Source organism: Falco cherrug, chromosome 7 (genome assembly GCF_023634085.1).
Source record: "Falco cherrug isolate bFalChe1 chromosome 7, bFalChe1.pri, whole genome shotgun sequence".
In the NCBI taxonomy this organism is placed as follows: domain Eukaryota; kingdom Metazoa; phylum Chordata; class Aves; order Falconiformes; family Falconidae; genus Falco; species Falco cherrug.
In genome coordinates, this window is record NC_073703.1 from 41421147 (window position 1) to 41448449 (window position 27303).

General features: G+C 36.0%; 1 protein-coding gene across 3 annotated transcripts in view; it reads right to left on the reverse strand.

Annotated features, from left to right (window-relative positions):
• Nucleotides 1–27303, reverse strand: part of PPP4R4 (protein phosphatase 4 regulatory subunit 4) — a 73643-nt gene that overhangs the window by 45563 nt on the left and 777 nt on the right. For all 3 annotated transcript variants that reach the window (XM_055717142.1, XM_055717141.1, XM_027804951.2), the window contains exons 2-3: nt 26883–26956; nt 2748–2850 (exon numbers count right to left, since the gene is read on the reverse strand). In XM_055717142.1, coding sequence (XP_055573117.1) covers nt 2748–2850; nt 26883–26956 — 177 coding nt within the window. The remainder of the gene's footprint in view (nt 1–2747; nt 2851–26882; nt 26957–27303) is intronic.

Consider the following 27303-nt stretch of genomic DNA (forward strand, 5'->3'; position numbering starts at 1 on the left):
ACGTTTTGTCCAGAGCAGCCCAGGATACTTTGCCACAGGGGCACATTGATGGTTCATGTTCACTTCGGTGTCCACCAGGACCCCCAGGTCCTCTTCTGCAAAGCAGCTTTTCAGCTGGGTGGCCATCAGCACATATCAGTGCACGGAATATTGCCAAGTACCCCTACCACACAGAACCTAAGACTCCTATGCAGCAAGGAATGTGTTTTAATAATGTACAGAAAAATGTTTGCTAAATAATCATGCTGAGAACTATGTACATATTTGTTCCTCATCTTTCAGTCAACCAATCCATAACAAATGAGCAGAATGTAACTCATTAAATTAGTTTTTCACAAATACTGAGTTGTCCCTTGAGCAGCCTTTTTCTTAAGATTAGAAGACAGAGGGAGGATTCAGTTTAAGACCAATTCCACAAGCAGTAAGAAATACACCAACTAATTTTTCATAATATGACATTTTTTCTGGAATTATTATACTGGAATTAATATAATGTTAAGGTAGCTGCCTTAAAAGTAGAAGAAAAAAAAAGCTGAGAGATATATATCCACGCAGCATTTCAATGAAAGAAGCAATTAATTTCTTCAAAACTTCAGCAAAGAAAGCAATGAAATATAAATGAGAATTTACTGTAACAAATATGTATCATTTTTGTACAGGCGCATTTTACCATTTAGTAATCATCTCCTTGGTAGACAGAAAACCGTGTAACATAAGCATGTGACTCAGCCATCTCACCTCTGCTACTAATATAATTACATAGTTTCTTACAAACTGGCAACAAGAATCAGATACAGATATAGCAAGAAAACTCACACCAGCTACTACAGAAGACTTTTTCTTCTCATCCACAAAGTGCTTGAGATAGACAGGACAATGCAACCGAGGAGATTCTTAACAGAACTGAAACTTTCAGTTCAATATAGTTTAGATCATCAGATTTAGTTTGAGTCAGTAACTAGTTAAACTCTTTCTGTATTTCTAAAGTGATCTAAATACTCTTCTTAAGCATTAGTTGTTTGTAACAACAAAATAACATTCCCGTTGGCAAACTGTGTTAACAATGGAAAGAATTTTAAATTTGGGGGGGGCGGAGGAGAGCGGAATGGAACCTAAATTCTTCAAAGTGTCCTGATAAAATCAGGACTGAATCACACCACTGAAAATGTCAAATGTAACTCTAAAAAGGCATGGGGCAACTGAGTCTGTCCATAACATTATGAACAGAACTCAACGCTTTGAAAATTAAATTTCTACAAGAAACCCTGCTGATTTTTACGTCTTTTCACATAGAAAGCACATACATTCAAACAGTTACCACAGCCAAACATCTACGAACAAACACAATGTTCCTTTAGCTGACAATTTGTATAAATTGGAACCAGGTTTATACCAAAGTGATCAATTGCATGAGACCAGGCTAGAGACTGTTCTAAATAAAAACTTTGATTTCATCACATAAAAATTGTCAATAGTATCAGTAGAAGACTGACAATACACTGATCCAATAAAAACAAAACTCAGAAATTTGCTGTTACCAAAATAAGCCTTCAGATATTTTGACATCCAAACCCAGTGTATTTTTCCACTCAGCTGGTAGCATTTAAAATCACTGAAACCCACTCTGAACCGGCAGGCTAACATAACCAAAGTCTTAATTCCTGTTGTAACCTTACCTAGAGTTACTAGAATTATTTAGAGTTATTTTGCTTTAGAGTTATTAGACTGCATTTGTGTTTGCGATGCAGTTTGTTCTTATTTAGCCAAAGCTGCTTTAAACCACACATTAAATGCACTTTTTCATTTCTTCTAGGCAAGAGGTCATAGCCAGGGCAGAGCGGAAATATAGACCTATTTATCTGCCTTAAAATCACAGAACAGTTTGACTTGGAAAAGACCTTTAACAGTTATATAATCAAATGCCCCTGCAATGAGCAGGGACAACTTCAACTAGATCAGGTTGCTCAGAGCCCCATCCAACCTGAGCCCGAATGCTTCTAGGGATGGGGCAGCTGCCACCTCTCTGGGCAACCTGTGCCGGTGTTTCACCATTGTCATAATAAAAAAATTTCTTCCTTATGTCTAATCTGAATCTAGCCACCTTTAGTTTAAAACCATCGCCCCTTCTCCAGTCACTACAAGCCTTACTAAAAAGTCTGTCCCCATCTTTCTTATAAGCCCCCTTTAAGTATCGAAAGGCCTTAATAAGGTCTCCATGGAGCCTTCTCCAGGTTAAACAACCCAAATATCCTTTATACAAACATATGCGTATGTGAAATAACTGTATAACATTACATGGCCAGCATACATCTACCACAGCTAGCAGTGACTTACTAAACATGGGGAGGGCAGCACATGAAACTTCAGACAGTTAAAAGCAAAGTATACTTTTCTGGGTAGCAGAATGAAAATCTTATTGTTTGGATGGAAGGAGATCGAGAATGTCAAAATGAACTGTTATTACAGTCTGGTTCTCAAAAAGAGTTCTCAAAAAGCTGTCAAAACACTGGTAAATATTTAGAATATGTAAATAGTACTAATTGTGCTTTCTTTTCCTGTGGTAACATTTTTCAAAAAATACAATACCTGACATACTTTGTAAATCCAGTGAATTAATATGGAAGATCTACTGGACATACCTCTCCTAGAGAGTGAGTTTGCAATAAAAGTGGGATTTTTTTTACCTTTGTTAAAATATTTGTACTGGCATAAAAAGATACAGTCAAACCTCATTTCAACCAACTTACTCTGATTTTTGGTAAAACCCGACGAAGTGTTTCTGCAGGATTCTGTCGCATCAGGACCGGAAGATTTGCCACCACACTTGTTCCTTGGATATCCTGGCCAGAACTTCCAAAAATATATACAAACAATATGTTAGTCTCTACAATGGTTACAGGTTCACAGCTTTCACTTAAAAAAACCACAACCAAACAAACAACAAGCCCACACTACCCAGGTTATTCATATAGTAAGTCAAAAGAAGCATTACTTTGTTAATGTAATATGTAGTAGAAAACAGCATTAAAAAATATCAACCATAAAAGCTGTTATGTATCATTTCTCATATGTAATGTTTCAATTTTTAGTGTAGCACTGGGAAAAAATATGAAATGCTTGAAAGATCTTTTCAAACTGGATGATGAAGGCAGTGTTTTTTTGGAAGCTTTTCTATTATAACAGTACAAGTGATAAAGCATTGGAGGGGGACAAACAGAAGACATAAACGAAAACTACAATCAACATAGAACATTTTAACAGAAGTCTACAATTTTTTCCTTTTTGTAGGGAAAAAGCCATATGTATAATCAGATGTACATTGACAAATATGATTAAAGAAGGATGCAATAACTTGGTTAGATTACAGATCTTGTACCTTTCTCCTCATTCTGTCTGTCTCAGTGGTATCCTGCAATTGAAAGTGGGGAGAAAAAAAAAAAAAAAAAAAAAAAGCAGGATGGGAGGGAAACAGTAGGCAGCAATGAAGGTATGAGATAAAAATAAAAAATACCCAAGTGGATAAATTTCTAGAACAGAATCAGAAATAGAAAGGGTCTGGATGCCAAAATTAAAAATAAAACTAAACATCAATACATCTTTTTCCTGTTTAAATGCATAAAATCATTGTGCTAAACAAATTCAGATTTGTTCCAACAGCTAAGAAGCTATTTTTTAAATAAGCATGCAATGTTCAACTGTACACATGCAAGCATTTTTCTTTGTGTGACATTGCAATGAAACATACAATATGATTATACACGTGATAAATCATAGTAAAACTACTTTTAAATACTCCCATATACCACTTTTTATTCTGTCATTATTCCAAGTTTTCTTAGTGAAACATATGAGCTCAGGAAGGAAACCAGGTACATAAATTGGTCACAGGACTGTAGATCTGCACAACCACCTTCCAGTTGTGTTCTGCCTCTGAAGTATATTAGGGAATTCACAGTTAAGATGTAAAGCCTTTCTGCAGCATTTAGAGTTGAAAAGATCTTTACACTTTCCATTAATATTCTACACCATCCTCAGCATTCATGTCTTTCAGAAGATCAAATGAAATTATAGGTACAGTCAAGCAGGCCAATTTAGATCTATTTGGTTAAATGCATACAAATATGCTTTTTAAAATGAAGATATGTTTGTATAAAAAGTAAGAAACAAAAGTAAAAGGTTTGGTGAAAATCAACAAAGACTAAAATATCCCAACAGAAATACTGTAGTATCCTACCAGAGAGATTTTTTTCTTTGCACACTATAATTTCTGAGTAAAAACATTCAAACAACAATTAGGTATCACCAAGACTAACTTAATCATGTTTAGCAAACTATTTCAGTGTATTTTTGAAAGAAAGTATTCTTCACTATCCCCGCAAAGATAATTTTCCATGTTAGAAGGCAGTATGTCCTGGAAGATTAAGCACAGGCTAGAAGGCAGGAATTCAGGAATCCAAATTCTCTTTGCAAGGTGGAGAGTCACACCCACCAGTTCACATCTCTGTTAGGTTTCTATTCTGCAGACAGGTGTAATTACCTAACTCATCAACTACAAACTATCACTCTGTACAGGGGTCTTAACATGGGAAAACCTCTGCCCCAACAAAACCTTCCCCTCCCAGAAAGGGGCAAACTTGCGATGGCAGATACATCTCATTTTTTGTACAGAGTAACATAAAGTTCCCGTAATTTGAAAGCATGTATCAAGAGCATATATAATAGAATGAACCTGATCTTAGATTGTTTGTATCTGTGTCTAATTTTCCTTTAAAATCAATGGAGAGAAATAGGACTCAATCAAAAGCAGTTTATCTCAGCTTGAATAGCTGAGATGGACAGTGCTTCTGAACTGCATTTCCCTCTACCAGCTATAAAAACAGACACAAAAACTAGTTCTCCTGCATGCACCTGCACCGTAAGTAAATGATGGCTCCTGCCCACAGAAACGCCTGACAAGCCTTAGTCCTACTGGCCTTCACGCTTATCCTTAGCTTCACCATTGCAAGGGGTCCCATTGATTTCTCATGTAGTAATATATTAGAATCATAGAGTATCTCAAGTTGGAAGGGACCCATAAGGATCATCAAGTCCAACTCCCTGCTCTTTGCAGGGCTACCTAAAACTAAACCATATGACTAAAAGCATCATCCAGACACTTCTTGAACTCTGACAGGCTTGGTGCTGTGCCCTGGGAGGCCTCCTCCAGTGACCAACCCCCCTCTCTGTGAAGAGCCTTTTCCTAATGTCCAGTCTGAACTTGAATTAACATCTTTAGAAATGCTTGTATGACTATAGCACTTAACTAATGTGGGACGAAATAAAAGATTCCTACTTCCCGGAGTTCCAGAGCAATCAAGAAGGATCCATCACACACTTAGTAATGGCAATAACTGTTTTAAATGGGTGCTACACACCACGAATGCCAGGAATCAGTATTTTTGTCTTATTTCCAATGGACCGTCTACACCTTAAATATTAGAAAGATAAGAAACCAAAGAGAAGAGCAATCATAAATACTAAGATGAGTAACAAGTGAGTAGAAAGCTGTGAATACTGTCCTGAGGGTATTCACACATTGCTGACATCAGGGCTGCAATGTTCTGACCTGCTGAGCAAAATCTGGGAATCATTCCCAGAGCAGAGACTTCACTTTTATTGTGCCTATACATTTACAGCAATAAAGAGCAAACAAAAATTATAGCTGGGGATGGAGCTCAACACAGATGTAAAAAAACCCTAAAATACACTCAAATTAACAATATCACAATGTAATAGTAAAAATATTAATGAAAAAAAACCCTCAACAGGCTGAAAACAAGACAAATTATTTAAGATATATTATTTCAAGGTCAAGAGGAAAAGGCTTGACAGAGCATAAAAACAATCACCAATTCCTGTATTTTTTTGAATATGGGTTATCTTTTTCTCTTGGTTTAAACCTTACTTCAGGAACACAGAAAATTACAAATCCAATACTGCACGTTTGGGGTTTTTACAGTGTATATTCTAACTGAGAAAATGGATCAGTATTTTTGTAGCTTTTTAATCCTCTGTTAAGACTACTAGAGATGTAAAATTAAGCTGATACAATTTTCTCAGAAAGTATTAGGAATCAATTTTCTGGATAGTTACCATATATACCCCTCTATATTTGTAACTGTTGTCTGTAAACACAAGAATATTGACAAGTTTTGACAGGGCAAAGCTACACCAAAGCCCTTTTCAATGCCATTCAAAATCAGAAAGAATGGATAAGAGTACAGATTTTGAGACTGATTTTAATATTAGCTTCCCTGTAGTCTTATTTCATAAACATGTATGACCTCTTTCAATAAACACACATCTCCAAATAACATCTAAACTCAGTGAAAAGGACAGTATTCTGTCAACTACTGAAAATAGACTTAAGTTAATGATTAATAGCTGATCTATTTACAGCTTGCAATATTTTTGCATTATGCAAAACCATTTTATTATCCAACTTAAAACCATGAATATTAAAGTATTTCATGTTTATGGCAGATTTCTCTGACTATCACATACTAATTCCAACAAAGCTTTTAAAGCAGAACTGAGAAATATAGAGCTCCCAGAGTAGAAAAGGGTCATGGCATACATAAGGCCCACAACTTCTTACAATACAACTTGCAAGGAAAAGCTGCGTACCTTTGTAATATTCAGCAATAATGGAAAAGGTCAAGGTAACTTGGAGAAGCTATTTAATTTTAAATTCTATTCATTTTGTATCAAGTTGGAAGAAATCCTAACTGCTAAAAAATGCAGCCAAAATGCAACCTTTATCCATCGGAAATGTAAAGAAAAGGGGAGTATTTCCCTTTAAAGCAGAAATGCTTAGTATCTGGCTTGCTGCCAAGTAAGAATGTGAAGCAGGAGGCATTTCAACACCTACACAGCCTGTAATTTTCCAACTGCAGAAGATTTTTCTTCTATTTCTACCAAAGGAACTGCACCAATAGATTTTCTTTAAATATTAGAGATTCAGGATTATAGTGAATTATTGCTAAATGCTCAGATTTAAACATTTTTGTACTAATAAATATATTAAAATAAATGCTAAATCTTTTATTCAGAGTCACAGTAAGCTCAATGTAATGAAGGTACTCCTCCTTTCTTAACAGTGCTAACTATAGAAGAAATCAACGCAGCCCTATACTTAGAAAGAATTTAGCTCAACCTCTTTTGTGCTAGCAAAAATCCACATAGATAATATCATTTAAATATAAAACTTCAGGACTCATCTTCTGAGTTCATCCTACAGGAGATCCCAGTGACTTTACGGTGATGGGAATCCTCAGTCGGGGGGGGCGGGGGGGGGAAAGCTCTCACGCCTGAACACTTTGTCCTAATGCTTATTGCCTCTGCAACAGCAGCTGCTCGCTGCCAGCCAGCAGTACCAGAGCCGGTCTAAATACACTGCTCGTTAAAGAGCTGGTACTTCTCAAGTGCAAGCGTAGCATTAAGCCTCTCCCTCCAGCCCCTGCATTTGGTTTTACTTGTTTTTCCTACCCTCATAAAATGAAGTCTACGTTCTATTTGGGACTGCCGTGATACTGGAGCAAATCCTCCTAGAAACCATTTACAAACATAAGAAGGACCAAACAAACAAACAAAAAACAAACCACAAAAAAAACACTGGGAGTAGCACCCTGGATTTGTGAAGGGGAAATCACACCTGAACACCTGACCAACCAACTTAGCCATTTGCAATGAGATCATTGGCTTGGATGGTGGAAGCCATTTTAACTTATTTTAGCAAGGCTTTTGACATAATTTTCCATAATATCCTCATAGATAAACTGATGAAGTACAAGCTAGATAAATGGAAAGCGATGCAGACTGGAAACCAGCTGAACTATGGAGCTTAAAGGGTTCTGATCAGCGGCAAGGCAGCCAGCTGGGAGCCAGCCATGGGTGGTTTACCTCAGGGGTCTATGCTGGGGGCAATACTGTTTAACGTTTTCATTAATGACCTGGATGATGGGACAGAGTGTAACCTCAGCTAGTATACAGATGACACAAAACTGGGTGGAGGGGTTGGTTAGACCAGATGGTTGTGCTGCCTCAACAAGCTGGAGCGACAAACCAACAGGGATCTTACTAAGTTCAACAGTGGGAAATGCAAGTCCTGCAGCTGTGGAGGAATAACTCAGTGCACCAGAACAGGCTGGGAGCCAGCCAACTGGAAAATAGCTTGGCAGGAAAGGACCTGGAGGTCCTAGTAGACACCAAGCTGACCAGGAGCCAGAAATGTGTCCTTGTGGCAATGGCAGACAACAGCACTCTGGGCTACACTAGGAAAAGCATCACCAGCAGCTCAAAGGAGGTGATTATTCTTCTCTATTCAGCACAAGAAACTCCTAGACAGATGGCAGGGAGTCCATTGAAGGGCCACTAAAATGATTAAAGGATTACAGTACCTAATATTTGAGCAGAAGCTTAGACAACAGGGATTTTTAGTCTCGAGAAGACTTGGGGGTCTTATTTAATATGTATAAAATGTGACGTGAGGTGCTAAAGAAGACAGACACACATTATTCCCAGTGGTGCCCAGTGACAGGTCAAGAGGCAATGGAGAAAAAATCAATAGACTTGAAAAATGTTCTTCTATGTCAGACTGCTCAAATATTGGAATGAGCTGCCCAGACAGCTGGTAGAGTCTCCATCCTTAGGATTCAAAATCCTGAGTTCAGGACAAGACCCTGAACACACTGCTCTAATTGACACTGCTTTGAGAAGGGAGGTGGACTAGATTATCTCCAGAGGTCCCTTTACACCACAACTATACTATGATTACATTCAGGAGGGGTGTTTCCAGGTTTGCAAACTTTCAGCAAGCTCAGGGCAGACAATAAGATTTCTTATATTTCAAATAGCTAGCTACTAAAAATGGATGCTTAAACATTCAATTTGAATTTCATTTTTAAATCATTTTTCAAAAACAGATTCTGCAAATTAGGAGCAAACAAGTTTTAAAAGTCCCTGGGTACTCAATTAGGAACATTTCTATCTGGAAAGGGAATGAAGGACTACAGCTCCTTCTACAGTATGAAGAAAGAAGATTAGTCACTGAATGTTCCCCAAGAGAATATTACCACAAAGGAGTTTGAAAAAGAGAACATAAATTTACATATATCTCTCTTCTCCCCACCTTCATTTGCACTAGCCTGCAAAACACAGTGACAGGAGCAGAATACGGCATTGTAAAGACGACTGAGGTACAATGTTTACCCAAGCTCTAACTAAAGCACTGTGTTTATGAACTGACTTTAACACTGTGGCCAACGATATCAGTTCAGCAAAAATGATTTGCTAAATAGCCATTGCTGAATCAACCACTGAAGTCCATGCTTTGTGTAACTTAGTTTTACAAATCTAGTAGTTCTGATGGATGGTTGCAGGGGATTACAGTGTTAATACGTATAAGTGACATATTCTCAGCACAAGATTCCAAAATGTTCTGTGTTGGTCTAAACCTGCATCCATTGAAAACACAAGTAAAAATTTACCAACCTCAGTGAGTGTCTGATTAGAATAACATGATAAAAAAATAATAAAGTATTCAATAACTAATCAGGTACTGGGAAAAAGAAAGTCAGAAAGAACATTATCAAACATTGAAAAAGGGTGCCTGGAGGTTGGGGGAATCCTTGGAGATATTCAAAACTCATCTGGACAATGTCTTGAGCAACCTGATCTAACATCAAATTACATTAGACTTGGAAGCTGGCCCTGCTTTGCGCTGGGCATTGGACCAAATGACCTCCAGAAGTCCCCAGCCACCTAAACTATTCTGACTGTCATTCATAAATACTAAACTTAATTTCCTATTTGTATAAAAGCTCAGAATGTGAAGGATTTAGCCCATTCAGAATGATTTAATATCAATTCTCCTTCCAGGATTTTTGTTCTTCTGTGCAATACACTGGTTGCCAAGGAAAACTAGAAATCCTGATAAATATTTCTGTCAATAACATAAAAGTGCTTGGCCCATAAGACTTCGGGAATTAGACAATCTTCTTGACTTCTATGGTGAAGATTTTTACATAGCAATCTTTCCTATGCAGACACGTAGACACAGACTTAAAATTTATTAAAATGCTTTCTATGTACTGCTCTTGCTAAGTAAAAACTAACACTTCTGTAAGTTTTATTTTTTAATGTTGTCTTTGATTGCATATTTTAAGGGTTTTGGTAACAAAAAGGGAGAAAAAACCTAGCAAATAGGAAAATTTCTTAAAATCACAAATATCGATAAATTATTTTAAGACCAATTTTCATTTTGTTTCAAAGTTAATACTCCTTTGATAAAGTACAGTCAGTACCATATTTCACACTTTTCTGTGAAAGTACAATCTTTTCTTAATACCACTGTAAAGTCATAAGTTTCCTTTTATTTCATGTTATGTGTGCTTACATTTCAATTATACTTTTGTAAACATAAATTATATAATGGTAGTGTCTGAACATCTATTTGACATAAATTGTAACAAGTGTATTATAAACAGACCCAGTCCCATGGAGGAATCTGTCATTTCTTTAAAATAACTTCATTTGAGTGCCTCAGTTGAACAAAGACTTTGTTAATATTTGCACAGCTCATGCTTCTCAGTCTTGAAACTATATTTTACAAGGAAGATTTTATAGACCGTAAGTGCTTTACAAAATCGTGCATTATCTTCTACCATGTTGCAAATCAAAAAAGTATCTGGAATCAAAATTATGTTTTACCTGATAATCTGCACTAGGATTTGAAACTGCAAAGATACACAAAATATTTAGGCTGTATTTTTAAAAACAGTTTACTGATGTATCAAACTACTTAACATTTCTGGCATTGTACAGTAACTGCTAAAAAAAGAGGCTTCCTTCTGAAGAAAATCTATTACAAGAACTTAAAAAACATTACTCATTTAGACACACACACATAAGCAATCTTATGTATTTTAAAATACAATACTGGGGCTCCTAAACCCTATGTTGCACTTCCTTGACTATCAGAACAACTTTTGAAGACCACACTTAGCTGGGCACCATATGTAACAACCTCAAAACTGATTTAAATTGTCCTAGAAGTCAATGGCCTTTTTCTGTATGTACTAATACAGTATAACATTTATGTATGCAAGCCTTCGTGTGTATGACATATATGATAAAAAGCAAGATTCTAGAATAGGTATATAAACCAGACTACAACTAAGTCCAAGACTGGAATGGGGCCAAAGAAGCGATAAGCAGCTTTGTCTTTTAACACTTCCCTCCCTTTGTTACCTGTCTAGCCAGAGCAAATAAAGGGAAGAAACTTTATTTTCAGGCTTCTATAATTTTACTGAAAATAAGATAGAATAAGGTTAATCTGAAAATGTAACACTTGATATATCCATTTTCAATAAGTCAGAAGTTCTGGTAATATCGCAGTATGAACACCTCATTTGACACTGTAACCCTTTTCTATTAAAACGTAATTTTCAAACCCACTTCCTCATCCTGGTCTTCTACTTCAGATATATGTGATCGTGATCATTTTACAGCACATCTGAATAAAACCTCCATGATCTATACATTAAAAAAAAAGAAATTAATCTGATCTTAGTACATATCTGAACGTGTTCCACTACACATGAAACTTTTAGTGCAATTAAAACAAGAATGGAAATCCAAGATTTAGCTGCACAGTAGTTTTGTATTCATAGTAACCTTGTTTGCTAGGATTACTCTGATCAACTGAAGTTTCTTCGTTCTGTTTGCTTGCTGAAAAACTGTCAGAGACAGAAAGGATGTCCAGTTCATACAAATACTCTTTTCTGTTCCTGAGCTAAAACAGATGTACTATAATGATACAATAACTTAATTCTTCCTAATACCATCAGTTTCTGTGAGTTCAGACACAAATTACTTTCTCCCTTGAATTTTAAGAAGAGTTTCAAGAATATAAAAAGTGCCTCAAAGGAAAACATTTTTCCTTTCAAATATTACCTTAGTATCAACATTACTATCTGCTAGAAGATAAGTGTTTCCTCTTCTTTAGAGGACTTATAACGCATATTGCATTTTGTACGGTCTCTGGGTAGAATTCATCTAGAGTCAAAATAAAAGACAGCAAAACTTGAAATGTAAAACCAGCCTTTTCACTCCAAGACGAAGATAATATAATTTCCAATTCCTAGGTGGTATAAAAAAAACAAGCTAGTAGCTGATACTATTTTTCCTCTGCCCAGCCCTCATTCACTAACCCAGAATTTATAATTTCCACTTTCAGCAAGATTTGTCATTTCACAGCATGCGTTATATGATATAAGTCATCTTCTGAGAAAGTACAAAGCCTGTAATTTTTCTACACAGAAAGTGAGGAAAAAAATAATCACAGATGCTAACCAAATTCTAGAAGGGTAAATTACTTCTGCTGACCTAAATTTATCTTCTAGTCTAATTTAGACACAAGATCTCTTTTCATTCTCCAGTCTTATTTTTTGTACCAGTACATTTCATCCACTGAGTTAGCTAATGGTGGCATGAAAAAATGAACACTTCAAATGACCTAACAAGTACTAAAATCTACTTAGAGTCTTCCTCCACCCATGGGTCTTACAGTTGTAGGGCATCATAATGAATAGATCCCAAAGCTTCCACTTTATTACTTATTTGTGTGACTTTTCATCATGCATTATCATCCTTTCTGACCATAACATATTCCACATTGTATCAATTTTTTTATTATTATTATTTTTTTTACAGCAACTCTGATAGTTGTGGAAGTTGACGAGAATCTTCTCAGGAATATTTAAAGGTTCTTGATTGAGAAAGCTGTATCTGTGCATTTCCACCTCTCCTTGGCAGGTCTAAAAAAATTGCCTATTTTTTCAAGATTTATTGACTGCTCTAATAGAGGATAACACTTCCCTTCACCTTGCTATGAATCTCTTCAATCATTTAAACCCAAACTATGCTATACTAATTTAATGAGGAATTCCTCTGGGTACCATTAGGAAAAACAAATCATAAGGTTAGGAAAGCAACTGTTACTGGTCTATTTGTCTATACTTGCATTGCTTCATAAAAAAAAAAAAAGCCTTTCTGTATAGGCAAGAGTTTGTTTTATATTGAAGACCATGGTAAAAGCCTGAAATAACCATAACATTCTTAGCGTTAAAGTACAAGGAGGACTTTTGAGTTATCTTCCAAAAAATTCAAACTTTTTCAAATAGGCTTATAAGATTCAGAATGAAAAATCTAAGTTGCTGCATCAACCACTATAACATAGACAAATAGTACAAAAACCATACTTTGCACATAAGTTGACCATCCATTTTCAAAATCACACAGACTGGACTGAAGAAAATGTAAATGTAAAAGACCTGTAGAAACATTGTAAATAACGCTGAGTACAGAATGAATGAAAGTACAGTGTATAAGTACAGTGAATGAATGAAAAGCCACAAGAAAAATAAAAAAGGGTAAAGACACTGAACCCAGGGGTTTGAAGCTATTGCTCACAGCATTTTCCCCACATGCAAGATAAATGTATCTATATATTGTATATAGAGATATATATAGTTATATAGAGAGACATTGTAAGTAGATAGGTATCATATGTAAGAATACAAGCTGAGCTCATGGTTCAATGTAAATTGTAAGCACTGAAAAATATCTAAAATTTTAGCAAGTCTTTTCAAGCTTTAGCTGCAGAAGCAGTTCCTTTTTCTCAACCAAGGAAATCTGACTGTGACCTCAAAATGATTTCAAACAGGTAACACTAAATTTCTGCCAAATTATTATTGTCTTACTCAAAGGGCCTGGTGACTCAAAAGAAAAAAAAAGAATTAGAAAACAAACACAAAACTGTGAACTTACTCCTCAAATAAGCTAGATTTTAGACAGCTGAGAGTGGAAAGCCTTATTTGTTTGTCTTCTGTTCATTATTCAAATATTTTCAAGTAGTATTGGACATCTACTTCAGTTACATGCATAAGCAATACAATGTCAAACAGATACCTCTGATAGTGATTTCTCACGTATCAGAAGCAACCACAGATCAAAGGCAGCTTTTGGAGGTAAACATGCAAATAACTAAAAATTAATTCAATTCCAAGCTGTTGCTGATTCACATTCTGTCAAACAAAAAAGTGCTTTACTTAATTCATGTTCACTTTAGGAAGTAGGATGAATTTCAGCTCCTTAGGTTAAAATGAAGAAAGAGTCAGAGTCATGCCATTGTTTGTTCCATTGATGGCATACAGCTTGGAGTGGACAGATAATCAAACCAGATAATACAATTAACATCATAAACAAATTGAAGTGATGACACAAGTCTTGCATATTTCCATCTCTCTGGCAGAATAATTTCAAACAGCAGATACAAATGAGTATTATACATACGGATAATTCATCTGTATTTACATTCCTGTCAAAATCATTATAAGCACATGATCAGAATCTTCCTGCCTACCCAACTAGTTTTAGGTAATTATAATCCTAATAACATTCCTTACCTTCAAAATCACTACAATGATCTTGAGTAGCCTTTTGTTAGACTATTTTTTTCCTCACATAATCATATTTTAACTTATTTCTAATAGCATGATTATCCCAAAACAAGTTTGACATTCTGCAATGGAAAGAATAAATACAGCATTTACCAGTAATTCCACCCACATTTACTAAAATTAGTTCAGAATCTTCTCTGGAAGAAAATAATACCTCTTCCCTTTGAATGTGTGTCAAACATGCTCAACTGCATAGATCCTTCACAGCAAACCAGTGTTAACCATCAGAATATCTGGCTTATTTATTTACTATGTCAGTAACAACATCCTTCTACGAAAGCAAAAGTAATAGAAAAAAGAAAAAATTCAGAAAAAGGCAACCATTGATACAATACCATTTGCAAACCACCACCATCCCCCCTTTGGTTTGTTTACAAAACAAAAATTTGGGTAATTGAACAGAATTAACTGATCACTAAAAGGTGTGGGACAGTAAAAGTTTAGCCCAAATTCATTGTGCAATATTAAGACAATGTATTATTTGCATGAATAATACTTCTATTTCGTGTCTGATACATCATCCATGCAAATGGATATCTACAGGTAGAATTTACCTTAAAAACAGCACACAGTGCTTAGAATATCAATATTACATTGCATCCAAAACTCCAAATTTCTGTATGAGTATCACAGGGCCAGCATAGTCTTTACAGGTATCACACAAACCATCTTAACTGGTATTCACTCAGTGTGTAGTTTCCTGAAGATAATGATCTCAAGGCAAACCACCAGTCATAGGGATGATGGCAAAGAAAAGGAAAATAAGATGTACACACTTGCAAGGGAAGGAACAGCATTTGGCAAAAAATAAAACCAGTCTTCTGTATGCTGGACTCAACAGCAGCAACAGAATAAAGAAACCTCAACCCTAATACTTGCATCTGTTACCAAAAAGCACGCAAACTGAATCATGAACACCTCAAATGACCTAACAAGTACTAAAGTCTACTTAGAATCTTTTTCAGTTCAGGGGTCTTATAGGTGTGGGACATTATACACAATAGATCCAGAGGCTGCCACTTTCCAATTCTTCTTTTAAACAAAAACAAACAAACAAAAAACCAAAAACAAACAAAAAAAGAAAACAGCCAACAACAAAACCATCTTCTTCATTTAATCAGGAAGTAAGATGAGGCACTGGAAAATTAACTACTTAAAGCCTTCAGAATTGGCAATAAAAAAGTAGGACACAGATCTGGATATTAATTTTATTGATCTACCTACTCTCTAACACACTGTTTTAAAATAGGTAGAATGGTTTAAGTGATCAAAGCACAAATGCATTTATCTGCCCTTAAGAGCTGATTTTTCCATACCGGTATGCACCTAATCATTTATTACAAACTCATGGTACAACTATTTTGTTCATGTGTAATACAACAGGCATGCAAGGTTCAAAACAAGTTGCAAGTAACCCTCAAAATGCACCTGCTGTTGGCTTCACATGGTGATAAAAGTAAGAGGAAATAGACATATTCTTGTCTTAAAACCTACATTAAAGCAGCAGGTTAATTTTAAGTAGTCATCATTATTTTCTCCATTGATTTAGTTGTTAGCACTTGATGCAGCTGTAAAAAGCAAAAATAAAACTAAATCTTGCCCTGAAGACTATACCCTGAATAACTTCTAGCTCCCAAATGGCAGAGAAATAGGTATCCTAATCCTGAGCTTTCAAATGAAATTACATAAACGAGATTAACTGTTTATAACAGAAGAATTTTGGTACAAGCAGCAATGAGGCAGTGACTCATGTTTTGCTATTTAATATGGACATAAATCCTCCTCCTCAAAAAGCTCAGTTACAATTTCAGCAGTGAAAATGGCATCTTTTCTGTTTCTCCTTTTAAAGCCAGCATTTTTATCTCCAGGCCTGCCCAACAATGTAATATTACCAAGAAAATACATATATTAAGGCAGATGCCCTTCAGGTTTCTCTTTTACATGTTTATTTTGTCAGAGACAATATAATTAATTCATAATTACAACAAAACTATAGTTAGCATTTTTAAAGCATTTCCTTACTGTCCCTGGTCAAGCTTTCTCAATATACTCTTGGTAAAAGAAGTTACCAAGCAATTACACTTGGGGGGTGGGGGTGGGGAGAAGAGAATATAGAGAGAGTATATACTACTTTGGAAAGTCAGACCACCTGCAGGTCAACTGCACTTCTCGTCTAACACTATGCTGTGTTACCTACAGAACAGGTAAATAGTAAATCATCCCATTTTGTAGATATAACCCCTAGCAAGCAAAATGCAATAATATCACCGAGTGCAACAGTGCTTCTCCTACTGTGCAGCTCTGTTTATATCAATTGAGTTATCAATGCTTTGACCCAGCTTGAATCCAACTTTCCTGCTCTTCTTCCAGCTGGTAAAGAGAAATGTGTTGGAGTTCTACAGACAGCTTTGAACAACTATTTAATCTTAGTATAAACTGATGGCTCCAGTGCTTAGTGTTCTTTGTTGTTTAACAGTAGTCATCGGATTGGGGGGGAAGCTAATTGATACCTACCCAAATTAATCCACTGTTTTTACTTCAAGAAACGTAGACCTTTTACTAGGGACATAATTGACAATTTGTATACAAAGCTATTCTCATAAGCAAAAACACGGGCTCCAAGACTTTCTGCTTGTACCCTTCCTCATGCTTCTGTAATACCACAGAACACCACATGCCAATTTTGCAATTTTATTCAAAGTTACAGTGCGTTACCATTTAAAAACATAAAACCACATTATTTTATTCCAATTTAAGGTATGCTGGGGAAAGAAAAAAAATCCTGTGGGTTTTTTTCACAATAAAGCAGAAGACAACTTCAAAAACCCATGAGAAAAATACCTTATAAAAAAAATACCTGTATTGATCTATTTGCAAAGCCAGAATTCTCTTAAACTGGAAGTTTATTGGAAAATGGATAAGGACAAGAAGAATAGATAAATTACTTCTTCCCACACACACTCCCAACAGAAAGAACGTAAGACTATATGCTCTTTGATGCTTCACTCTTTCTTCATCATTATAGATTGTTTTGACTTGGTGATGCTGGTCACCTTCATTTAAATAATCTTACAGAAAATGTAAGGTTAACAAAAAAAAAAAAAAAAGTCTGAAGTCCTACAAATACCTTCCCAGCTACCTTAAGTAGACAAAGTCAATAAAACAAGACCCCTAGTTATTACACTCACCTTGGATTCATACACACTTAAAATGATGCAATTCCATTCACGTCAGTTCATCTATCCCTGCTTACACACAGCCTGAATCTGACTTTCCTATGTTATAGTAAATTTAAGAACAGTGGAAGAACAAGAAAGTAGGAATTACAGGAAAACACTGGGACTGAAATCACACTGTAGCATATTTCTGTAAATAAAGAGTAATTTTGGAATTATACAATGACTGAGAAGTATTGTTTATCCATAGTCTGTTAGAAAAGGAGTAAGCATCTAAAATCTATTACTATATAAGGCGTAGATGGGCAAGATGTTTCCAACAATATTGGAAATTGGAAATAAATAAATATTGGAAATTGGAAATAAAAAAAGTTGGAATAAAAGTTCAATAAAGTACAGTAATTCCTCTTGGTCCTGCTGTGAATTGATAGGACTGACAAGGAATGACGCAGCTAATCTGCACATGTGAGTTGTACACATTCTCAGAACCCACAGTCATGCAACATGGAATAAAGAAAACTGCTCCCGAAACAACTGCTACCAAGATATGGAGGAATACATCCAGAGCATGGTATATTTATTCATTAACATTAACCCCTCGTAGGATAACACTTTGCAAAAAGAAACACACTGAAACATTTATTTGAATGCAAAAGAAGCTAAATGGTAGAATTTAGGTAAGAATACCTGCATCATCAGGAATCCATTCAAATAATAACATGTACCAGAAATATCTGGTACATTTTCCTGCTTGTGTAAAAGTATCAGCCAGAGGCAACAAAACATGCCTCAGACAGATGTATCTAAGAGATCTAGCAGAAGTTTCCAAGTGGTTCTTTGTCTCTTTTCTCATTCTGTTTTATTATGACTCATAAAGCAGAAAGACATTTTTCTTCCATGGATAGGGGTGCTCATCTGGTAGGCTATAGGGAATTAACATTCAATGAGAAAGACTCCATCTAGACAAAAAGTGTCTCCGTGAGACCCGCAAGGTTATTCATGGAGAGAGGAGAAACTTCAAGAACTGCAACAAACGTGAGCGCCATGTAAAACTAGTTTTAACAGACTAGGGCATAAAAGTTAGAGAACCCTTCATTTCAAAGCCTGTAAAAGATACTTCTACTGTTCAGACTGCAAAGACCCATACACAACCTGATCTAGAAAGGTAATTGGGGGGGGGGGGGGGGGGGGGGGGCACGGCAGAATCAAGATGTAAGAACACCAGTGACATGTTAACTCTCAAAGTGTGAGTTTTGAGAACTTACTTAAGTAGCATTCCTATCACTATCATGTTCAAATGAAAAGATTCTTCCTGTTTTTTCATCGCTGGCCTATTTCTAAAAATCTTTCCCTGAGGACGTTACTCTGGCTAGATGCCACTTGCGGCATCAGGTTTGGAATCTGAAGCCACCTTCTTTTTGAGGCAGAGTCCTATAGTTGTGTATACTTTAAACAGTTGGTTCTTTAGCTGTAATATGGGTTTTGCCAGGCACTGCCAATAGAAATCCTCACTATAGAAATTACTTCCAATTTATTTTAGAGTTTGTCTTCAAGACCTAAAGAGAATTTTTCTTATACAAAAAAGGGCCCTGAAAGATTAAAATGATGCTCCTAACAACGTAGGAGAAGCTTTCAATCAATAATGGAGACCTACTTGAATTGCTTAGTCTCAATAACTGTCTATATTCCCACTCCCTTTTCCTGGTATAAAAATTTCTGTTTAAGTGATAAATAATCTTGGTTTCTTTCCTGTGGCATAAAGCTTTGGGCTCTGAAGCTTGACAAAGATCCAGTGTAACTTTACCACGGTGTTGGCATTTAGACTACCAGCTGGTGGAGCAAAGACAAAACATTATTACTAAAGTTAACTCTAAAAATAGCTTAATAAAACAGTTCTACAAGTATACCCCAGAGAACAGGATTAATTTTAAATCTCGATGAAGCTATTTCTTGTCTCATTCCAAATTATTCCTGTCACAGCACATCAGCTGAGGCACAGACACAGGCCCAGGCCTGCAGTCCTAGTTCCTGAAGTCCTAGTTCCTGAAGTCCTTAAATTATGATCAGGATTTCACCTCAGTAAAACAGGTTCCCCTCTCACAAAATTTCAAAGTGCAGCAATGTGAACCAACACTATATAATGTGTTATCTGCCTCATTTTGTGGAGATTCAGAGGAGTATCTAAAACAACTCTTATTGTAAAAATATGTGGTATATCAGCATTAAGAATCATTATTTGGAAGTCTCAGAGTACTCAGATTTTTGATACACATGGTACACGTTACTATCCTTATACTCACAAAGCTGAAATGTCTACTGCTTTTACGGGAAGAATAGCTAGGCCAGTACTAACTGCCACTGCTTCTCTCTGTCGACAGCAAATGAAGTAGTCAGAATGCAGGGCCATGGAAGCACCAGAACATGCCATGTGAAGGGCTTCCTATGTCTACAACAGAGTAGTCCTCAAAATACAAGAAGGAATTTGCAAGAAAATCCGCTAGGTACTCTTGTTTCAGTCACTAGCACGCAACATTCATCAGGGCACCATCGTGTGAAAGTGTTCTCAGGTTTGTCATAAAAGGACAGCTTCACCTGCTTTTTAAAGGGTTTGTACCTTTGATATATTCTAATACAAAACGTTATATTTTCCCATCTACATCCTCATGCAGTTTCCATTCGATGCATCCATAGGTCTTGATGTAAACTGGTACAATACTATTATTTCTTGCCAAAGCAGGCAAAGGATATAAAAACATAAAGTAGTAACATTGAGCAAGCACAAGGATAAAAGCTCCTCACAAGTACAAAACATTGTAAACACTTGGAACTTTCCACAGAAGGTGATATAAAGGGAATTATTATACTTATGTATTAATTATGTGCTATCACAAAATGAACTGTGCAACTGTTAAAGTTATTATCAAATGCCAGTTCTCATCTAAACAAAAATAAAACAGACTCAGTCTCCTGCTGAGAAACATGCTATTCCTGTATGTGATTTGACATGTAGAAAGAAAGAAGCATTGTAAATATTTAGCTGGATATTCCTATGCAGATCTTCTCTAGGAGAGCATGATACGGTTTTCCCCAGGGCAACAGAACAAATTTTAGAAGTCAAGAAAACCCACAGTCCTTTCAACTTTGTTTATAGAAACATACTCTGAAACATAAACGTAACTGACATCATCTCCAGAGGATAATTTGACAATGCATAAGGAAGAGCCACCACTGATCTTGTTGCAGCTTTCAGGTAGTCTTCCAGAAATCCATGTAATGTCAAAGGGTTCATTAAATACACTGCAGTTGATACTTTATACTCTCTGGTCGTTTCAACCAGTACTTGACTTCACAGATTCAAAGTACAGATTCAATATTAGAGTAAGTTGAACTAAATCTGTTCTGCTGTTGATGAGTGATCTACCAGCTGTGACATCTTCTCTGCTCATGTTCCAGCTTATAGTAGCATGAGCAGTCATGCAGTTGCACATTTTGTTGGAAGAAAGTACCTGAAAAATTTGTTAGAATTAGCAATGGTTCCCTAAACTGACCAAGACTGCATGGCTGCAATAACATCAGTGCTGGCACACAAAATTTGCCAGTAACACACAGTCATGTAAGGAAAGGAGAGAAGAGCTGCTTTTTCTGATATAGGAAAAGCTTCGTTCAACTTACTTTGACTGTAAACTACACACGAGGAAACCTTAGCTTCAAGAATATGATAAGCCAGACAAACATAGTGCTAAATCTCAAAGCTATTTCACCCACTCCTGAGCACTGTTCCCACACTCTACTCAAGTCCTTTGTGCTGAAACAGGTCGTTTTTAAGGTGCACAAAGTCCTGGGTCACACAGTCGACCTGTTTTAAAACTAACAACTATGTTCAGGGTTTGTCTCAGATAAATCCCCCAATGTGTACACGGACAAAACCATAGCACAAACACTACAAGGGGGAAAGGATTGGCCCTGCAATCTTCCCACACTGACTGGCCCAAGAAAGAGAACTGAAATGAAGATTTTCCTCTCTCCTTGTCTTTTTTTTTTTTTTTTATTAAGATTTCTCAGAGCACTATATTAACTCTGGTCTGTATATTTACAGCTGGTTTGTCAGCTGTAGTTTCTACTCAGCAAACAGGATCAACAAAAGCATTTATGTGACTTAGTGTCATTCCAGCAGACTAAAGGTACACCCTTCACTTTAAGGTAAAAGAATAAATTTCATATACATAATTTATTTGCATAACAGAGTCAAGGCCAAGCAACTAATTAATCCATCCAACTAAGTCCATCAGGAATGAAACTTTTATAAAACTGAAGTTGTAATTTACAAAATAAAAGATATGTGTGTGTGCGCATGTAGGCTGAAGAAATACTTTTTATGTTAATATTTACAGCTTGGCACTATAGTTGAAAGAATAGTTCTCCAACGCACTTAGCATGACAGCTGGATCTTTCAGTATTCTATGTATGCATCAGGGCCAGAAATTCAGAAGTAGTCAGAGTAGCCAGTTCTCATGCTTATGTAGCACAAATAAAATTGACAATGTTTCCATTAGAAAACCAGCTCCTAAAGTTATATTTAAACTAAAGCTTCTGTTTAGAATCAAAGGTGAGTTGTCTGCACCTACAGAGAAAATCTCCAAAACTAACATGATGAAAACTAAAACTAGAAGAAAAATCAAAAAATCTTTTAAATAGTGGTTTTGACACTCACAATTAACAACATATTCTGTATAAAAGGATGTTTAGAATTTAGGAATATTCTAGCTAATCAAGGATGGCTACAATAAAGTACAGGGTGTGGGTTTTTTCTTAACACATGCTAAGTTTATAGGCACTGAATTCCTTTCAACCTAGATAAAGTATCTATTGTGTCTTCAAAACCTGTGCTAAATGTTTTGGAGGGGGATTTTGTTTTCTAGAGATAGGATCACTCCAAAACCAAAGTACAGTATGTTCCCAAAAGGATGAATAATTCAATCTCCCACCTTGACAACTCATTATTGCCCTGTTGTTTTGAGTGTGACAGAAATGTCAAGGCCTGGAAGCTCTAACACTAAGCAGACACAAGCAATGGGAAGTAGCTGAATACAAAATAACATAGCACACACAACAATGTAAAACCCCTAGGGAAATCTACTCAGTCCTCAGAAAACAAACCACTCCACAGTGTGCATGCTATACCCAAACCAGATTCACATCGGGCAAAGAATATATATTTTGCTATTGGCTGTATGCCATAGAAAAGTGATCTAGAGTAAGACATATAAAAGTAGCAACATCAATCAAACATCAGAAAACATGGAAACTAAGACTACAGGCAAAAGTTTGTAACAGAAATAAAAATTACTGTTCCTGAGCTGCTTATTGCCACTGTCTTGGTAAAGGTCACCATGCCCTCAGGTGGAACGCAAACTATTCAGTCACTTTAGTGCAAAGTCTGGCAGCTTGTCTGAATCTGCTGATGGTATTATGATAAGCCATCAATCTTGACACTGACGTGGTTGAGATGCACATAGATATTTTGCTCTCCTCCTTCTTCTGTTGGGCCAGCAACATGTGAAACACAGTCAGAATACAACTCTTCAGTGATTCCAGTTAGACTCTCCAAAAACCACCAAGCACTCCAGCTTAAGCTGTAAAACATAGATCCTAGACATTCAAATGCCTCTCCCTTTTTAGGTACCTAAATCCAATTGATTCCAATGGGAAGTTAAAAAACATCCTTAACAACCTGGTCTAAGGAAGTCCAGTTCCTCAACCAGAATCAAGGTTAATTGAGATTACAACAAAAGACAGTCCAATTTGCTACCGCATTCTTATTAAATTAGAACTTGTTCAATCTAATTGCAGAATGTTACCTAATTAAAACAGTACTCTGGGCAACAATGATCTAAACTTGAAGTTCACCCATGGTTACGTCATATTAAAGTGACTCTGGCCACCAGGAGACCTACCGAGTCCTTTCCTCTTCCTTGCACAACTCTTTCTATATACACATGATGAGCCAAACCAAGGAGTTGATTTAGCTGAAAACTAATCTGACTGAAAATTATCAGCTTTACCTAGATCACCTTGCCAAACTACCTCAATACATAGTTATTTGAAGGATAGTACTGGCAGAGGAAGGGAGACTGAAAGCAAAGTCATCCCCTAAACATAATAATTAAAAAAAATAGAGAAACTTGCTAGGATTATCAAAATTACAATTAGCACTTTAGACTGTAAAAACAAACTGGTAGGTAACAACAGAAAATTCATTAAAATGAAGCCACATCTCTATGAAAGTGAGATCTCAAACAGGATTAATGTGTAGACATACTCACCACATGCTAAGAACATTTGCAGACACGTCATACTTCAGACAATGAACAGAAATTTACAAAATTTATAACAACACATCATGGCTAAATATAGCCAGACAAGACACGGTGGAAATACAAAATAATCATTAGATAGATACAAATACATACTAGATGAGCAGAATAAATAATTTTACAATATCAAGAAGTAGAAGAGCATGCCAGAAACTCCATAATATTATTGGCAAATGAGAAGTAAATACAAGAGGTGAAAAAAGAATGGACTGACAAAACTGATGAGAATTGGGGAATTAATACCTTCTCATATACACAGTATAGCAAGTATCAGCCACAGAAAAGAAAAAAAGACAAAAAACCCCAAAACACCTCAAACATAAAAAAGCACACGCCAAACCAAACCACCAACACTATTCAGGCATCAAAAACCTCAGACAGTAAAAGGCAGTACTATTCTCTTCAACTAGGAGATGTCAATGTACTTGTTTTCAGATTACAACAGTAAAAGACTTCAGAAGCAGAAATTTAGAAAAAGCAAGTATCCATTATTAAACATGCAACAACTCTGCATATAAGCAGACCAAGGTATCTAAATTCAAGGCTGGGGAAGAGAAGTTGGGGGCAGGTTTTGGAGGGAAAAGTTGGTGTGAAAAGAGAAGAAAGTGGTTGGGCTGTTTTTTGTTCAGAATGAAAGTCATTAAAATGTGAGGGCTCTTTTTAGATTTTCACAGATAATAATTAGTAAACATTAGCTTTGCTGTATTATACAAAGGTTCTCTCAGTATTAGTCAGCCCCATAGTACCATACAAGCAATACCAAAGACACCCTCCTCAGTAAATTAAAATTCTCCAATCTGCAGACTAGGGTTACATAAATGACAATATAAAAGACAATGTGACACAACATTAAGTATTTTGATACTACCTCTAGATAGTGAAGAGATTTTCTTTCTATTATTGTTCTTGTATATTTCTTAATGTATATGGAGATAGCACCATCCTTTCCAAATGGGGCACAATACAGATATCATTAACAATTCATTTCAATGTCACCAAAGCAATTTTTATGGTGAGATTTTCAGAAAAGGCAGTGTCTTTTTGGATAAAATCAAGGAGAGTCCCACATAAGGGACAACCTGAAGGACAGCAAATAATGCATCTGTGTGAGAAACTGAAGCATGAAAAGACCAGGCTGATATTGTTGTCAAACAGGAACAGGAAGGGGTAGTGTATTATAATAGATCAAAAATGCCACACAAGCCAAAAATACATACTTTTGTACATTATATAAAGGATACTACCTGCGTTACAGGCAGCTTTTCAACTCTAGTACAGGGAAGGCAGTACGCTATTGAACAGCAAAAGCTTCCAATGGATTATTGTATTAACATACCTGGACAATCACAGTAAGCGATTGACTTATGAAAAGCTTATCAAGGCAAGCTGAAGCGAAGTTACCTTTCAGCAATGAGGACAATGCAGAGACAAAAATGAAAACTTCATCACAAAGAAAAAAAATATTATGTCCCCAGAGCAGCTGCTCAAGTAGAGAGAAAGCAGATGAAGATGTTAGGAGTTCAAGGCCAGGGTGAAAAGCAATTAGTAAGACAAAAGATATGAAGTGGAACCTTTTACCCTTTAATAAGGCAATGATCCAATAAAGACATAATGCTGGAAACATGATCTTTAATTGGGAAAAAGCAAAGAAATTTGCTGCCACATAGGAAAAGGAAAAAAAAAGTTAAACTATGCTGATTGCAGTCTAAAATTGATATGCATCCTTTGCAATGATATGCACCACGTGCAGACTTGTTTCCTCTGGATTTCCCTAGAGTCAACAGACTCCTTTGATTACAGGAACTATTAGCAATGCAAGTTTTAAAATCTACTATTTAATAAAGTTAAGCATTAAAAGAAAAAATAAACAAAACTCAGTATCAAAAGTAGTATCAGTGGAGAAAAATGCTTACCTAAAAATAATGACACAGACCCCAAAAAGAGAAAATTAAGGCACTGAGAATATCTACCCTAACCATTGAAGACAAGCATAGACTAGAAGAGCACTTTAAATAGCAGAATAAGCAAACTGAGAGGGAGCTGCAGCTGGTTCTCCAATTACTAGGCATTGTTTAAAAATGCAAACTCAAATTAAAATCCCTCAGAACATTTGTACTCTCAAAGATGACTTACACAGTAGTTGAAAGATCTGTATTTTAAATTATCAAAATTAAAGTTATTCAAGTAGCTGCCAGTAAATATCCTGAAGAACAAGAAGAAAGAAGTAAAATAAAATAAATAAATAAAACACCACCAGAACACAGGGAAGTATTTATATAGTATCTTCTATTGTATTTCCTACGGACTATAAAACTAATCCTCAAGTTTTCTCTTCCGAAAGCCCAGACATATACAGTATGATCAAACAGCTCTGTTATCAGTCTGTGATAACTGTTCATGCCTTAGAGTGACTATGAAATCACTGAATGATTGGTGTCATTAATGTTAACACTTAGGGAATCTTGCAAAATCAACTGCCGAGGAAAAGAAGATGAAGTACAACTCAGTGTGGTGAGGGCCATATTAGAAACTCAGAAAAGAAACGTTTATACATGTATGCAGGCATCCTATTCTATGCAATTTTTTTACATGACAGTACTTATTTTTGTTGCCTACACGTTAAACGAGCAGAAAGTAAAAAAAAAAAAAAAAAAACAAACACCAAAAAAACCTACTACTGAAAGACAAAGTAATAGTGAAAAGTAAAGCACTAAAAAAGCTCTGTGTGAGCACAACAGTCAGCAGTGTTTCACAGTAATGTTAGGAAATACCTGAGTAGATAAACAGCCCTTTCAATATCACCGAGTTCTTCATCAACTGTCAATCTTTCTATTTCTTCTGGTGTCTGTCAAGCGTGAAATAGAGATTATGAGTTTACAATGCCTTACTGTTTCATCGCTTTAATCTTCTTAAAACATCCCCTTCCTCCCCACACAACCAGGGATAGTTCCACGTGCAATTTGAATTTAATCCCTGAAATCTGCAGCCAGTATTTCAAATTCAATCAAATAAATCTTTCACCAGGAAAAGACGGAATGCAATAGAAGTACAGTTCCATGTCTGACGCTACCACTATTAATCACTTAAAGTCTAAACAAATCACATATAAATTAATGTAAAGACCTAAGCTAGTCTTTTTTTTTTTTTTTTTCTTTTCTTTTTCGAGGACGATACTCTTACAGGGAAAATACT